The sequence below is a fragment of the Tachysurus vachellii genome, chromosome 18, assembly GCF_030014155.1.
Source record: "Tachysurus vachellii isolate PV-2020 chromosome 18, HZAU_Pvac_v1, whole genome shotgun sequence".
NCBI lineage: Eukaryota > Metazoa > Chordata > Actinopteri > Siluriformes > Bagridae > Tachysurus > Tachysurus vachellii.
Window position 1 is genome coordinate 8,949,146 of NC_083477.1, and position 17,650 is coordinate 8,966,795.

General features: G+C 37.0%; 2 protein-coding genes across 4 annotated transcripts; both read left to right on the top strand.

The window, feature by feature from the left end:
- The first annotated feature begins 242 nt into the window (after positions 1-242).
- spns1 (SPNS lysolipid transporter 1, lysophospholipid) lies at positions 243-8,537 on the top strand. Of its 2 annotated transcripts, none has more exons than XM_060892655.1 (13): positions 243-460; positions 1,984-2,193; positions 2,938-3,003; positions 3,095-3,231; positions 3,383-3,534; positions 4,465-4,531; positions 4,650-4,792; positions 5,289-5,441; positions 5,882-6,071; positions 6,237-6,302; positions 6,392-6,490; positions 6,586-6,754; positions 7,610-8,537. In XM_060892655.1, the coding sequence occupies exons 2-13, from the start codon at positions 1,989-1,991 to the stop codon at positions 7,678-7,680; spliced, it is 1,518 nt and encodes a 505-aa protein (XP_060748638.1). In that variant the 5' UTR covers positions 243-460; positions 1,984-1,988; the 3' UTR covers positions 7,681-8,537. The 2 variants fall into 2 exon arrangements, with proteins under 2 accessions (XP_060748638.1, XP_060748637.1); XM_060892654.1 differs by having other exon boundaries at positions 1,987-2,193.
- Positions 8,538-9,495: 958 nt separating this feature from the next.
- On the top strand, positions 9,496-17,650 carry lat (linker for activation of T cells). 2 transcript variants are annotated; one of them, XM_060892938.1, is made up of 13 exons: positions 9,496-9,854; positions 12,042-12,146; positions 12,249-12,288; positions 12,662-12,690; positions 13,737-13,794; positions 13,876-13,928; positions 14,064-14,096; positions 14,215-14,278; positions 14,537-14,598; positions 15,459-15,506; positions 15,614-15,670; positions 16,887-16,955; positions 17,123-17,650. In XM_060892938.1, the coding sequence occupies exons 2-13, from the start codon at positions 12,044-12,046 to the stop codon at positions 17,140-17,142; spliced, it is 636 nt and encodes a 211-aa protein (XP_060748921.1). In that variant the 5' UTR covers positions 9,496-9,854; positions 12,042-12,043; the 3' UTR covers positions 17,143-17,650. The 2 variants fall into 2 exon arrangements, with proteins under 2 accessions (XP_060748921.1, XP_060748920.1); XM_060892937.1 differs by having other exon boundaries at positions 9,497-9,854; positions 12,635-12,690; positions 17,123-17,649.

Sequence of the window (17,650 nt, forward strand, 5' to 3'; positions counted from 1 at the left end):
ATATATATATATATATATATATATATATATATATATATATATATACATATATATATATATATAAAACCAAGACACATTCCTGTACATGTAGAACCTACAGTTCCTGGCAATAAACCTGATTCTGGTTCTAATTATTATAGAGGCATGTTTTGTAAAGGGGCGGGACTTACACAGATGTCGACGTTTCTGGCCAATCACAGTGAATGATGTAAAAAAAAAAAAAAAAAGAGAGAGGACGTAACGAAAATTCTGAGCTGATTCAATATGGCGGCGCCATAGTGCCGTATCAGAGCGACAACGGGACAACAAAATAAGAGACGGTTATATTATCGGGTTGTTTTTGGTTTTTGTGGGTCAGTGTAACGGTTATACGAATAAACCAGTAGCTCTGCTTCAGCTAGGCGTTGAAGAGGCAGCGTGTAAGTGCTGTAGACGGACTGACTTCACCACTATATTACAGGTAAACAACTGGACTCCTGATGCTTCTGATAGACACAAACACACCATCAACAACTGTCCTTTTTTTTTAAATTTTGCGTCTAATCAACACGTAATGTCCTTCGACTCTCTTTGTCACATTTTCTTTTGAATATACTAAATGTTGTTTATTTGTTTATTTAAGACAGTGACGTTGCTTCATAGTGTAATACGAGATAAACGCGGCTTAATGTTGTAGAAAGACCCCGAAATGTTGTTCCTTGTCAGGTAAAGTGTGTGAAATGTGGGTAGAATTATAATATTAAGCCTTGTGAAATATGACATAACGTCTTTTATCTTAAAGGAGTCAGCTGCTGTGCTGTTCTTCCCACTAGATGTTGGTCAATATTCGGGATATGGAGACGTCTAGTCAGCAGAAATAAATGCAGCTTTGTACCATATAAGCAGTCTGATTAGAAACCAGTGATTACACAGCACAAAAGATTGCATTTTCTTCCATAGGTGACAAGAAAGTTACAAAAAAAACAACCAACAGTTGCTGTAGTGTGAAACATCAGGCAAAATCATGAGGATAAATAGACTTGTTATGAGGCTTTCTCATGATAAGAAGGTGATGCTTGATATACGGCATCATTTCAGATGTCAAAAAGAAACGGGTCAACAGCGAGTCTCCACAAGATGTGTGACTGTAATTGTCACTGTAAAGGAAAACTGTGTGTGTGCAATTAATGAGAGATGATCCGCTGTTTAGTTCTTCATTAACAAGATGTTTGTCTTTACTTAAAAATCAAAGGCTCCTTTTGTAAAATCTGACACACTAAATGACCTGCTTGTTAAAATGTTTGTTTGCAGTCTATCCAAAGGGTTTCCAGTCTTTCACACTATATTTTAAAACTGGTCTTGATTCTTTTTATTTACGTATTTGTTTGGTTTTGTTTATTATTAACATTTCATGAGACCTGGCTCCATACGTTGCTTAACAAATACAAAATAAGTCGACATTCAGTTGTAGCAGTTGACTGTTTCATTAATCAGTCATTCTGTGATTTTTGTAAAGAAAAGGTACAGGACCATATAGAGGCACTTTCTACAAACTCTCAATTTAGTTTTTCAAACAAATGAATTTGTCCTGTACATTTGGGTGACTGTGTCTGCACATTCATGCACACATTTTTTATCTAGATTGAATAGTTTGAGAAAGTGCAAGTAGTTCAGCATTCGTTTTTTCTATTAAAATCTCGGTTTAAACTTTTGAAGCTAAAGTTTCTCAGGTTTCATTTAAACATTGTATGCAGACATATTCCTGATGAACACTTTGTAGCTTTAAGTTTCACATGTACTTGGTTTGATTATGGGAAGTCACAGACCACCTTACCTGTACACTTCTGCTTTATGACTCGATTTCTAAGGATCAGAGCACACAAGTTTACTTTTTTTTTTTTTTTTTTTTTTATTATTATTAATGCTTTAGGCTCTTTTTGATGTGCCATTAGTAAATCTCTTTTTAATGTATATTATCTCTCTCTCACCTCTGTGTGTGTACAACAGCGATGTCATTTGCCGAGCCGACCACAGACACCACACCCTTCTTCTCTGATGAGGAGGAGGAGGGGACAGATATAAAGGGAGAGGGGCATTCGAATCAGCCGGAGGCAGAGAGTCCGAGTGGAGTGTCCAATAAGAGAGCAGTGATGACCGTGGTGGTCCTCTGCTACATCAACTTGCTGAACTATATGGACAGATTCACTGTAGCAGGTATAATGATATATACAACAGAGTGCACACACATTATACAAGTTGGACCTAATTTATTTTAAAGAAAACAAAAGTCTAGGCTCTAAAAATGCAAACTAAATGATGCAGTTATCCAAATCTTCTGCTCTAAATCACTTTTCTGAAATACCATTTCAAGGTTATTTTCTATCGTTCTTAAATACTGTAGAAGTTTCTGAATAAAGTGAGAAGGAATAGACTGGAAATTGGCAGCACCGGAATCATGTGAAATGAAATTTTAGGCAGTGCTTTTTTTCTTAACAGCATTCATCATTACTCTGAGCGATGTGTGAGGCTCGCATGATCTCCCACTCATGTGTTGTAATGCACGATCAATATCACTGAATCACTGAATGGCTGGGTCCCAGGCAGATAGAGCTGTAATGTGGTACAGGGATCTCTATATACTGTACCCAGTTGACATTAGGACCCACAGTCTTTAACATTTTATTTAATCATGAAATCACAATTAAACAAATCACCTTAATCTTAAATGTTTTTATATCTAAACAGATAAAAATGTAATATGTCCATCAATAAAAGCACTGTACAAATATAATGAATGAATTGAACTTAATCTATAAATGATCTCTGGACAAACTAAAAGCTTTCTTCCAAAATTCAGATTTCCCAGTATATTTGTTTGTTTGTGCAAATATGAAGGAAGCTGAACAGTAAACACTTTCTAATTTGACAAATTTGTAAATCTGGTTTCGTTTCATGTAGGTGTGCTTCCGGATATTGAGAAGTTCTTCAACATCAGTGATGGCAAATCTGGGCTGCTCCAGACTGGTATGATCTTGGTGGCGATGATGATGATTGTGATGGTCATGAATGTATTTGCCATGAGCACCAAAACTTACTGTATCCCTTGTTCTCTCAGTCTTTATCTGCAGCTACATGATTCTTGCACCAGTCTTTGGTTATCTGGGTGACCGGTACAACAGGAAGTGGATCATGTGTGTGGGCATCAGCTTCTGGTCCTTAGTGACATTAGCCAGTTCCTATGTCGCCAGAGATGTTAGTAGCATAACTAAACTTTTTCCCTTATAGTGACTCATGAGTTTTACTTACATTTGCATACTAAACAACATCAGAGATAAGGTATGTCTTTATAATTTTAGGGTATGATTAAGTGACTGAATAATTGTTGTCTGTCTCTGTGTGGCAGCATTTTTGGGCATTGTTGCTGACGCGGGGGCTTGTGGGGGTCGGTGAGGCCAGTTACTCCACCATCGCTCCCACCATCATTGCAGACCTCTTCATCAAGGAGAAGAGAACCGCCATGCTCTCTGTCTTCTACTTTGCCATTCCTGTGGGCAGGTGAGAGAAGTGTTTCCTCTCTGAACTGTAAAGTGGTTTTTTTTAACCACTACAACAGTTGACCGATGAAGATCTGTGAACAAGCCTAATGAATTTCTTTGAATGTTTGAATTTGTATTTCGGGGTATAGTGTTCATCGAGTGTTAGAGAATAGTACAGCAGTTATTGATCAGTATCTTTAAAAAAAAGATCTACTTTCCTGGGTCCCTATGGGAATATCTCATTCAAAACACTAAATAAAGCCTTACAAATCATAAGCATACACAGTGATTGAGAAATCTTTTGAGGAACTGAAGGTTTCCTCAGCTATAAGAGTTGGGGGATGACTTCACAGTTCATGGATGACTTCCTGTTTTTCATTTCCGTTGTAAATCAGACACCGTAACCATAATGTAAAATCAAATGAAAAACGTGACGTGGCAAGCATGCAGCAACACAACTGAGGTTGAAATTGTTGAGATTTGTTGTTCTTTATACACAGTACTTGTGCTTGTCCGTAAAGTCTGTAAAAGTGTCATTTGAACCTAAGGAATTTCTTAACATATTTTGGAGGAAATGATATCCATGATGTAAAATGAACATATGACTTTAAGCTTCTAAACCTGTTGTTGTCCATTTACTTTGTGCACTCCTGCAGCATCCTCATTGTGCATCACATTTCTTGTTTTCACTTTCTATGACACAGTTATAGAAAGGACCTCATATAGAATGCTTATAGTTTTCATCCTGTTTAATTTCTTGAAAGGATGAAAGGTTTTGGCAGAAACATGCCATGCTACCTTTTAGTGCTTGTTAGTTTTGAAAATGCTTTTACTGCTTTTAATGTTCGATAATGTTCAGGTTGTCTGCAAAAAATATCTATTTTTCTGTCTTTCAAAATTTACCATATAAATGATGATCATTTATTTTCTCTCCCTCTCTCTTTTTCAGTGGCTTGGGCTATATAGTGGGATCAGCAGTGGATAAAAGGGCGAGAGACTGGCACTGGGCTCTGAGGGTAAGTCTATTAGCACATCATGTTCCATCTGCAAACTTACAGTTTCACTCTGATGTGACATTCACACTTGTAATGACTTGTACTAACACCTCCATGCCTGTGTCTCACTCACTGTTAGGTTACACCTGCGCTGGGACTTTTAGCTGTGCTGCTGTTGATTTGTGTGGTGAAGGAGCCCAAGCGTGGTGCTATAGAATCTCGACCCGAACGCACCCTGCACAGGACCAGCTGGCTTGCTGACATGAAAGCTCTCTTCAAGAAGTCAGTAGTGTTCTGATTTTGCAGCTTGGACATTATGTACACTTTATAACTATTTAATAACACTTGCCTTTTGTTGTCATTCTGTAATCCTTGATTCATTGCTTAAATTATTATATTATAGACAACCTGTAAAACTTGCCAGTCAAGAAAATTGACATGACTGGCAAGAGTAGAGCAAACACCTTCTTCCTCTGGGACATGTGATACTTAACTCCTCATCTTTTTGATCTGCCACTCAAGTTGCACCACAGATCTATCTGCCCTCTTCCACATACATGAACTCTCAGATGCCTGCAAGTGGTTAGTGTCACTGTGATTGACAGGGGATAGAGACTATGCCACTCCTACCACACTCAAAGTCTGTAGGTCATGGGTGGTTCTGTCATTGACGGGATTCTAAGTAGGATGAATGCTTTTCTTTTGCTCTGTTCAGGAGCCTCTTATATACATCTCATAACTAACCCATCTGTTGTTTTTATTTTTTATGTTTTTGCAGTAAGAGTTTTGTTCTGTCGACGTTTGGTTTTACGGCAGTGGCTTTCGTCACAGGATCACTTGCTCTTTGGGCTCCTGCCTTCCTCTTCAGAGCAGCAGTCTTCACTGGGGAGAAGCAGCCATGCATCCAGGAGCCCTGTGACACCTCTGACAGGTGACACCTCTGACATGTGTACACACACACACACACACACACACACACACACACACACACGCACTCACAGGGAACACAGTGACACCTTAATGCAGCTCCTGTTGCATTACACTGGACGTAGTAGTAACATTCCTTATATCATATGGTACACTGATGTTACAGAATTGATTAGTGCATTGTTGTCACTTTACTGGTAACAGTGTGTGTTCAACCTCATCTTCTTCAGCATAACTCTTGACACACTGCTCTTACTGTTGTCATGGTGACAGTTCCAACTTTTTCTTTTGTTTGTCTCAGGGCCAGTTCTTGTATTTTTAATAGACAGAGAAACACACACACACACACACACACACACACACACACACACACACACTATGCCTATCCTATTAATTGTGGCCCAGTGTCTGAATGTTCTAATACTCTGACTCTGTTGTCTCTAGTCTGTATTTTGGCATCATCACGTGTGTGACGGGAGTGTTGGGTGTAGGGATGGGTGCCGCAGTCAGTCAGCATCTGAGGAAAAGAACACCACGTGCAGATCCACTGGTGTGTGCTGCTGGCCTCCTCCTCGCTGCTCCCTTCCTTTATCTGTCAATCGTCTTTGCCCAGGGCAGCACCATAGCTACCTATGTGAGTCTGCCTTACACTGCTAGCAATACATGAACCCCATGTTTATAATGTTTAGCATTATCAAGTCATATCCATCCTGAGTGTGCGTGTGTGTACCTACTTTTGCCTCCTTAAATGTAGCAATGTCTTGGGTTGACCTTTTTGTATATTTCTTGTTTGAATCAGGTCTTCATCTTTTTTGGTGAGATGTTCTTGTCTATGAACTGGGCCATTGTGGCTGACATCCTTCTGGTGAGCTTCCTTCTCTGCTTGCTTATATTTATTTTAAACTGAAGTGTGGCATTAAAGATTTATCATGGATCTTTTTCTGTCCCCCCAAGTATGTTGTCGTCCCCACGCGGCGCTCTACCGCAGAGGCATTCCAGATTGTCCTCTCTCACCTGCTGGGAGATGCTGGGAGTCCCTACCTCATAGGAGTGGTGTGTGTCACTTTGTTACCCAAACAATGAAATAATCAGTTTAATCTGTTGTTTTGCTCTATTAATAATTCACTGATTTCATTTCCATGTGTTAGGTGTCCGACTCACTGAAACAGGCGGACTCTTACATGTGGCAGTTCCGCTCCTTGCAGATCTCCCTCCTGCTCTGTTCTTTTGTTGCCGTCGTGGGCGGAGGTTTTTTCCTCACTACAGCCATTTTTATTGAAAAAGACAGACACCTTGCAGAGAACTATGTTCCCTCAGGTGAGTGGATTACTTGCCAGGAACACTAAAATGATCTGTGCAACATTTGTTATCTCTATTTATCCAGCTGCCATCACTTGTAAATCATGTACAAATGACGACGTCACAGCCTGTCCATTCCTGCCTGGGAGTCCAAAAGAGCAAAACTGCCAGTGTTCTCATGGTGGAAGTGATAGCACTCTCTCTGTCTCTCCCCTGTCAATCAAAGCAGCACTAGTCTGGGCTCATGCATGCATTAAGGACAGATGGAAAGTGAAAGTGACATACAGCTAAGTATGGTGACCCATACTCAGAATTCGTTCTCTGCATTTAACCCATCCAAAGTGTGCACACACAGCAGTGAACACACACCCAGAGCAGTAGGCAGCCATTTATGCTGCGGCGCCCGTGCCTTGCTCAAGGGCACCTCAGTCGTGGAATTGCCGGCCCGAGACTCGAACCCACAACCTTAGGGTTAGGAATCAAACTCTCTAACCATTAGACCACGACTCCCCCTCAAACTCTAGTGCTATTCTGTGTTACAGTGCCCAGTGATGCAGCACAAGCAGCAGTTTAAAAATCTGTAGATAAAAATAATACATGTATATAAAAGACCTTTTGGTTTGAGATCAAAAGAGAAATATAAGATGATAGAGCAAAGTCTCCCAATAATTTTGAGGAAAATTGTGTAAAAAAAAAAGAAATTTGCAAGTGAAAAATAAAGGGAGTTCTACAAAAACAGACACACAGGTTGTTAATTCAGAGAAATGTGAATGTGTTAATTCTTGTCAACCAAAGATGTTTGAGATAAAGATTATTCCTCTAATATGCTCAGTATTACAGCTAGGTTTGAAAAGTCATATCTGTTTTCTTTAGATGATTCACCGATTATTGTCCCTAAGAGAGGAAGATCCACCAAGGTGCCAGTGTCGAGTGTTTTAATTTGAGCGAAAAAAGGACATGGAAGAATCTGGAGATGTTCATCATACTGAAGGAAGTAGATGGATGTGCCTGATCTTAGCACCGCTACTGGACTAGTATGGGTTGAATAGAGTCACTGATTGAAATTTCACCCCTTCAGGGATTTTTAGGATAATATATTATGTGTTATGGTTATATTATTAACACCTTTATCATTTTGGGGAACATGGCTAACAGTCAGAAATTGTGACATGGCACTTCTGGAGGACTTGTTTTCTTGGAGCATTTAGCATTCCAGCATTTAAAGAAGAGCTGCGTCTCTTACTGAGGAAACCTGAATGCTGTGGAATTATGGGAAATAGTCTGGAAGAACACATGATCTAGGAAGAAGTTAAAAAGCACAAACTGTGTTTTAAACCTCAAGCCAAAAGGAGGAGATTTTAACCTTTTGTTGTTGTTTTTTTTTTAACCAACTTTATTTCCGTTTGTTTTAATTAATCTGATGTACAGACTAATGTAACTTAACAGAAATTATTTTCCTGTGCATTCTGTAATCACACTATATAATCTCAATGACTTGACTATGCATTGACCTGTAATGTTACGTTACCTCAATCACATTTATACATGCTGTAATATTTCAATACGTCACACATACTAATTCAGATCTAGGTCATTTTCTTTGTTTTTGTTTAGGTTGAACTCCAAAAAAAAGTCATTCCTTTTTCTTTCTTTTTTTTTTTATTTTAATAAATTTTTTTAAGAACACTAATGGGGTATGTAAGAAGCGTTTTACTGTTTTGGAGGAGCTGTAATTTTGGAATGACGAAGGTTGGCAAAGCATGTTTCTTTTTTTTTAACCATTAAATTATGCTTCAGCTCATGTGTTTGTGGTCTTTTTTAGTCACATATTCTGAATGCTGCATATTCTTAAAACTCTCAGCATGAGTATTATACTAGTCTATAAACTCCTAGTCTTTAACGTTGGCTCTTTACAAATTTTCTGCTCTGTCCAAAGTAATCACCTTTCCAGCAGTGTTACTCATCCCCCCCCCCCCCCCTTTCTCTCTCTCTCTCTCTCTAATGGGGAGCATGATGTTGTCTTCAGTTGCTGTGGTTTCCTGTTTGTAGGTGGGAAAGACAGGTTCGGTAAATTTCTCACTACATTGCAAATTAGCCGAGCAAATGCAACATGAAAACAGTTCTCAACTCCTCTGAGCTGTAGTGGTATAGCGATGATTTATGCAACTGCTTTAAGGTGCTTGAGTTTTCATGGAAGCTAAATGTCATGAGTTCAGCTGAGAGAAAAAGGGGAAACTGAAAAGAAACATTTTGATATTTATGTTAATTTTTTTCTTAAATCATCTAACTCTGGTACAGGTGGTTGGTAATGAATTTTTAATAAAAAACACATTCCCTCTCATTGATCTAATAAATAAATATAAAGTATTCTCACATTTTTTCAGAAAAGTAAACTGGTAATATGGAGATTATGATCTCTGTGATTCTGTCATGCTTATGTGATAAAAGGAAAAATGCCGTTAGCTTGTGGTGCTTCAGTCACTAAAGTTATTCAACACTGTTTTAAAATTATAAAACAAGATATATTTGAATTGTTCATTTTGTTGTGTGTATTGTTTGCTATAAACTGAAGTGTCTACACCTCTAGAAGAAGATATGAATGTACAAAAAGTGGAAAGTAATAAAACAAAGCACAAGAAAAAAATTTTACAAAAAAAAAAAAAAAAAAACAGTTCTTAGACAGAAAGGCAGAATTGCCAGGCAGATGAATGAGCAAGAAACGACTCCGAGAGATTAGCTTAGAAACTGGAGGTGGAGGCTAAGACGACATTCAGAAAGAGCCTATGAGGAGGGAGAGACTGAGTGTGAGAGAGCGGGCAGAGGAAAGATAAAGAAAGAAAAGGGTTAGGGATGGCCTATTTCTCTACAACACTCATCTGTCATTGATGTGCTTGTTTAAATAGATTATGAACTGTTTGGACTGATGAGAGGAGAGTTGAAAGTCAGGTAAAAGGTATAAGAGGCTTAGGCGTATATAAAAAGTAGGAGAACCAAAATGGTGAAACTCAGAGTTTAAACTGGTAGTGAATTTGCTCTGGTGTGTGACGTGTGAGATCTGGCCTCCGGCTCGGTGAAGCACCCTGACAGGCAGATCTGTTCACCTGCTGCGACGGTGCCGGTAAGTCTTTTTAACTTTTGGTCATATCATAATCCTTAAACTAACACATTTTGCTTCTGGCACTGTTTGGGGTCAGAGAAGCAACTTTGAAAACAGTTTTTAGCCTCATAGATCATTAAACTGACTGTGCTTTTGTTTTTACATCACAATCAGCTGTAACATCTTGAGCAGTTTGGGGTCCAAAGGTCCTTTGGTGGGCAAATGGTCTAGCAATGGTAGACCACAATATTGTCTGCAAAGGAAACCTCATTTTACAGCTCTTCCTTCTCCATTTTTGTTACACCTAAGAAAAAAAAAGTATTATACTGTTCTGTACATGATTTCTTTGATTAAAGCACATAATATAATACTACATGTGATTTCCTAACAAGCAATGATGTGTTTACTTTTTTATTTTTTTTTTATTTCATCACATTTATGTTACAAAAAATGTCCACAGTGACAGTCCACAGCGTGGGTGTACAGTAGGCATTGATTCAGATTCACCTTGGCATTTAGAAAAGCTCAGGTTGGCACAAAATGGAGGTTGATATGCTGTGGCCCTGGTTTTTGGGGTTTGGGCGAAAGAAGCCCTGCAGATGTAGGTGTAACAGAAAGGCCTAGACCGAGTCAATTTCTTGTGATATGCTTTTTTTTTCTCATCTAACTGCAAAATACAGGAAATCCGTTTCCTGGCAATGAAAGCACTCACATGCATACATACAGACACGCCAACATAGGCTTCGAGTACACAGAACTGCAATAGCACTGATGCCACAAGATTAATTAGATTGCGAAAGTGTTAAAATTTAAAGTTAAAGTTTAATTGCGATCATAATATCCTGATATTGATGATGCTTCGTTACATATTTTAAGTAAAAGTGTTACATACATGAAGTTACCCAATCTTTCTAAAAAGTCCACTAAAAGAAATATGAGTAATAATTAAAAAAGAGAAGGTTATTAAAATGTATCTTTAAAAAACGAAAAGTCATGCCAAATTGTCAATTAATAGATTTCTGAAGAAACGCTACCTCGGAGAGAGAAGAAAGACGAGTGGCAACAAGCTGGCAGAAAGAAAAAGGAAAAAAATTGTTTGATTATTAAAAGATAATCAAACAGGCAGGATAAAAGATCTGAAAAGCAGGCTTACATTAATAACCATCTAAATACCAAAAAACGAACCGTAAGTAAATTTCAAACAAAGGATTTGTATAACAATCTCAACATTTAGTGTGCTAAATTAAACAACCATGCTAGTTAACAATAATTCTCACAATTAACACAAACTAGTCAGCTAGCTAGCAAAAAATGTTAATATTAATAATCCCATTATTATATACACATAGTTTATATACGCCATGAAGCTTGATAGTTCTCTGGCCAAGTTTGTAGTTTAATATCAATACTCAAAAATGAACAAGATTGCTAGTTACCAAGAATAATGTTTGTGGTCATACTAGCCATCTAGCTTATTCCAAAAGACTGGAAATTTAATGAGGGGAAAAAAAGCTTAGTTAATATTATCACACTATTATCACTGAGAGACTATTTTTATAGTGCGTCAAGAAATGGAAATAACTTCACTTTTCCAAAAAAGAATAAATGAATGAATAGATAAAAAGAAATACACAGAAACTTTGTCATGCAGAATTAAAAACTTTTTGCAAAGATATTATCAGTTTTGCACTTGAGCAGAAACGAGGCCTGATTTTCACTTATATGAACAGTGAACATGATTCAAGCAGCTTAAATACTCCTTTTAAACCTCTGAACTTTCTACTTATTTATTATTCAGTTATTTAACTCAAAGGATTTATTCAACAACTTCAGTGAAAATAAGAATGTTTCTGAGACTTTTTGTTCCACATGCATATTCGTTACATCCGTAAATTAACGCTTAGCTTGAATAAGCTGTGAGAAATGTGGAAGAGGCTGTGCGAGAATCTCTCCGCCTGAAGCTGCAGAAAGCCACCAGTGGTCGGACATGCTGCTTTTACAGGCAAAAACCTGCTCTCTAATGCTAAATACAAACAGTAACACACGAGAGCAGATTTAGACCGAGCTTAATGTAAAATGTGGTTCAATCTGCAATCCCCATGCATCAGCAAGAATAATCATGTACCTCTGAGGACGAGTTTAAAAGTGTTCCTCAGAATGTAAGACTGATTAGTATTGTATAGTAAAAATGCTGATTAATTTTCCCAGGCATGGATTCCCCTGCTCTTTTAATTGTAGTCGGTGTGGCAGTTGCTGTGATGCTCATCATCCTGATTGGTCTTTGTGTGAACTGCAAAGGAAACAGCCAACCAAGTAAGATAAGAAATAAAGGATGTGCACAAACATGATATACAGTAAATTTGAACTCAAACAAAGCATCGTGTAATAATACTTTTCCCCTTTGTTTTCTTGTAGTATACATAAGACAAAGACAGGATCAAGACCCTAGTGCATCGTAAGAGATCATTTATTCACCGTTGTTCTGCTTCACCTTTTCCACTCTGCTTTGCTCATACTTGCTTTCCCCCTTTTTTTTTTCTTTTTTTTTTTTTTACAAGCATTTAATAGTTTTATGCAGGACCCTACAACAGAGGGCTGTTTTCCTTTTCCAGTAAAAGATCTTAAGACAACTAAAACCCTTAAACCAACCAAACCCCCTTCTCTAACATTGCTATTTATAGTTATATATAATCATATGTACGCATTCTTCTACAGAGATCCCTCCTAACAATTTGTACGCATCTTATTCCATTTTGAATGAATGAATAAATGAATGAATGAATTCTCTTTGTGTGCACTAGGTCTCATAACACTCTCCCTTCTAACAGGAACCCAGGATTTACAGTTGTCCGCTCCTGTAAGTTAGAAAAAATATGTATTCACATGAAAACAAGGCGCATTTAAATGAGAAACTGAAAAGTGACACTGTTAACAACAGACCAGGTCTAGATCTCCATTCCCAGTGACTGAGACAGAGATGAGTGTGGCAAGGAAAAACTCCCTGAAGCCCTGAATGAAACTTTTAGAGGAACAAGTTTAAATAAATAAATAAATAAATAAATAAGGGACGTTTTTCCGAATATCAGATAGTGGGGGTTTATTAAGATTTATTTTATTAAGCTGAAATGAATTACATTTAGTTATTACCTCACACATTATCTCACTCATGTTATACACGGAAAAAGGGATTACGTTGAAAATAAATTTTGGGAATGAGCATAATATGAGGAAGAGCCTCATCATGAACAATGAATTCGCATTGATTGTAGAAAAAGTTTTGACATGATTTATCTTTTTAGCTTACAAAAGCCTGTCATTTTAGAAGGGGTGTGTAGGGTGTGTTCTTTCTATCCAATCTTAGCCTGTAAGTGCATATTACTGAGCTATTTAACATAATTAATATGATTTATTTAGTCAGAAGCTTTTTGAATCTTAGGTAAAAAAAAAAAAAAAGAGAGAGAAATGTTTTATTTATTTATTTATTTTGCACACGTTTAGGCATTGCTAATTCCCATTATCTTGACTCCTGGTTTTCACAATGAATGTGTGAATTATGTTGTTAGGTAGCTTAATAGCAACCTTAGATACAGGTTTATGCACAGTGTTAAGTTTACTGTAGCTTAACATTTTCTTGTTAGTGCTTAGTTTTATTTACATGGTTATACATAAGAAGCAAAATTAGCTAAACTGGAAACATTAGCACATTTCTTTGCTCGTTGCTTTCTAGCTAAGATAATGATACTTTAAATATAAAGGTGTGCCTTTATTATCTTGATGTTATTGGGGAGTAAATAGTTATAATGTATGATTATTGCCATTCTGAAAGTAATCGCTGCATTTCTAACTTTTAACAAGAATTTTTGATTGATAAGAGCCAGTGATTTCCTGCATTTCATATCTTAGATGTAGAGCCTTCTTCTTTCGTTGCACCAGTTCAGCATTCTCAGCACCAGCTCATCACGTGAGTCTGCTCATCATCTGTGAACACACATTCACGCTTGTAAATCATGAACATGAGCCTCACGCTGTCTTTGCTTTTCAGTTCACCATCGATGCCTGATGCAAGACGGATCTCTGCTTGTCAATCCTCTGATGGTGAGATTGCAAAAGACATCATTTTCTTTGGAAAAGCTGTTCGATCTATAGATCTAAAAGTTACACAGCAATGCAAATGAAGCTGTTGTCAGTTAGAGTGTTCAAGTCTCAGTCAACTGTTTCTGTTTTAATAAGGTGGAAGCCAGAGTGACTACATCAACCAGAATGGTGAGGGGAAAAATAATGAATTTGAGCAAGAGATTGTGTGTGTGTGTGTGTGTGTGTGTGTGTGTGTGTGTGTGTGTGTGTATGTGTTGAGTATGCTAATTATATGTTGTGTCTCTAGTGGACAACGATGCCGTGAGCTATGAGCAGCCTCCTGAAAAGGCCCTAGACTTTCCGGACTATCTGTAAGAACATGTTTACTTCTTGCATCCATGACTCGACAGTTTAGTCCAGAAATGGCTCGAACATTTTTTAAGTTCAAAACCCAAATTTGAATCATGGAACTTGGAAGTAAATTCATGCTGTACATCAAATTCTGATTGAATAGATAAATAAATACAAGCATATCTTAATAACGACTGTCTAACAGTATCAGAATTCTTTAAATGCTCAAGTAAACATGACTGGATTTGTTCCACACTCCTCCACTTTACTCGTTTTAGGGACGTGTTACCAGATGACCAAAACGTGTCCCAGCAGAATCTCACCTCTTCAGTGAATTCAGGTTAGTTACAAAAAAAAACTTTTAAAAGAAAAATTATTTTTTGTATCAGAGAATAATTTCTTTGTACCCAAGTGGCTTTATATCAGAGAATAATACCAGAGTGTATGAGTTGTTGTTGTTTCTTTTTTCTTTTTCTTTTTTCTTTTTGTGTTGTGCACAAACTTGTTTCTAATTTTATTATTAATGTTATTTTTGTTTTAAAAACGTACAGCAAATGGAAATAGCTAAATCTGACATATTTATATCATAACTACTGATGCTGATTAATGTGTATTTTTCCTTTTAAAGAAAGAAAGTATGTTTAATAAGAAGTATTGGATAAAGGATTTGTTTTAATTGTTAGTGTTAACATTTCAGTGATTAAAGCAATACCAGTTGAAAAGTTTTGCATCCTTTCTATATCTGATATCTATGTGATTTTTATACCACAGAAATATTGAGTTTTTAAATCCAGACAGAAAGTTATGATTACTTTTCTACACCAGAACCCACCATTCTTTGATAAAACATATATAACATTTCCACAATTTCTTGATTAAAGAATTCAAGAAAAATGGTGAAAAGAAAATGTACCTATTGTTCATGTCGTTAAGATTTGGTTTAGAAAAGAGAGTGTGTGTTAAGAAAGTGTGTGTTAAGAGAGAAAAGAGAGTGTGTGTTAAGAGAGAAAAGAGTGTGTTAAGTGAGAAAAGAGAGTGTGTTAAGAAAAGAGATGAGCGTGATAATGTGAAGAATAAAGACACGAGTCACGATTTAAGCACCCAAGGAAATATAATGCATGAGCTTTTCTGAAGAAATGAATACAGCTCTCCATACTGTGGTGAACTCTAAAGGTCTTTGTGGTTTCTTTGCTGATTTAGGGCAGAGTTACCAGAACATTGCAAATGATGACAACGATGATGATTCAGGTAGGATATCTGCTGGAGATAAAAAAAGGCCTGTCCTGGTGACTCATCACACTCTACACAATACAACACAAACTTCATCTAATCTGGTTTAATGGTTGTGTTCGCAGACAGTCAGCATTATATAAATGTCAACGAGGACAGAGGACCTGCAACTGAAACTCCTGGTAAGTTTTAGGATGTCACTTGACACTGTTTATTTATGTGGTCGAGGTCCTGGATCTGTGCTCCAGAGAGTTTGTAGTAGTAGCTGCAGGCTTTCCAATATGTTCAGATCCACTAGATTCTCCCTGCTGATAGTGAGGTTAAGCAATGTTTAAAAGTTTAAGCTAATAAGTGGAAGGTTATTTGCTCATATCATCCTCAGTGGCTGTATGTTTGGCTTGTATTTCTGTCCAATTGTACAGTAAGTGTCTTTGGATGAAAAAAAACTCACCAAATGACACTTAAACATTGCATTCTGGTTCTGTAGATGAAGTTGAAGATCACTTGACAAATTTTTCACTTTACAAATAAAAGAGAATAATTGTCTGAGCCACTGCGAAAGTTAACATTTACATAATGTTTACTGTATCTTCAGGAGATTGCGATTTAAATACCAGCGAGTGAAGGGAACAAAATTTGTGCTTGTTTGGGTGGGATGGATGATGAAATCTTTCTCTCTTGCTAATAACAGCAACAAAATCCAATAACAGGCATCTGTGATCATAAAAATGAATATGTTGAACTATCGTCTAATCCTCCCATTTTAAAATCCTACTTTCTCTGCTTCATTTATTTATTCATTTTGTCCTCCAAGACTCGAATAAATCAATCTCCATGGTAACTATCTGGACCAAGGACATTAATGTTAGATCTCCTTGCATTATCCTCAAAACAACAAACCATCAGACAATCCACTAGAAATTACTGCACATGATTTACCTAACAACCTTTTAACATTTTATATTTTATATTTAACACTGCTTATAACATTTTAAATGCCAAGCTCTTAAGCATGTATTTAATTTTGATCCTGAGAATGCCCTGCACAATTTCCCTGCTTGTCTCAGCTTGTTCAGGACACATTCTTGTTAGGCAGGGATATATTGTTGAGACTATATAAATAAATCCTCTGGCTAAACTGGCACTGTCTTTAGAGCAGAGAGCTTTTTCTTTAGTTAGATATTTGCTGGAATCTTCCACAGAAAATAAGCAGACGTGTATGGTCCGTATCTTAACTAGACAATTCTTTGTTATTCGAAATTGTTAAATCATCAACCAAAAAAAAAAATCTTCTGTTTTGTCTCACTATTTATAATAAATTAATCATCATGTCAGGAGTGAACTGATTATTTAAAAGAAGGTAATTGAACAATCAGGAAATTATGTGTTTTCTTCCAGTTGGATCACTTGGGAGCTGCAGCAGTGATGGTCAGGGCAGCTCTGACTATGTCAATGCTCCTAAACACAGTAAGCTTCAGATTCTTTGCTGCTAATAATGACACTTCCTGTATTCGGTGTTAGTCCGTTATGAAGCTGTACTATGCACTTCCATAGCACATGCTGTTAAGTATAGATACTGAGCACCTAAAAGTTATAAACTCCATCTCTCTCACTTTTTCTTTTTTCCTCTTTAGTTAACTTCCACTTGGGCTGATTAAACACACCAAGACTGGATTCACCATCAGATTCTACAGGAGGATTTTTTATACCATAAAGAGGGGCAGTGGTGGATCTATGGTTCTGGGCTCTGGGTTACTGATTAGAAGGTCAGGGGTTTAAGCTCCAGCACTGACAATTTGCTGCAGTTCTTTAAAAAAAATCATATTGCATAGAAAATCTCACATTTTGTCTAGACAAATATTTAAATGTGGACAAAACATTGGAGAGATGGACAGAATAATTATTCTGTAAGAAATTAAAATTAGATTTCACTGTACTTTTTTCTACATCCTGTTGACAGGATTTCCTGACAGTTCCTGAGAATTTTATCTTTTACTCATTTCTATTTTCTGACTTAATACATGACGATTTGTTGTTTTTCTTATTAGAATTGTGATGAAATCGGTTGTTGTTTTGCCGTTGTATGTAAAGTAATGTAATGCTTTGTAACTTTGTCGTCCGATAACTGAAATAAATTATGCACCATCAAACACGTTTACATG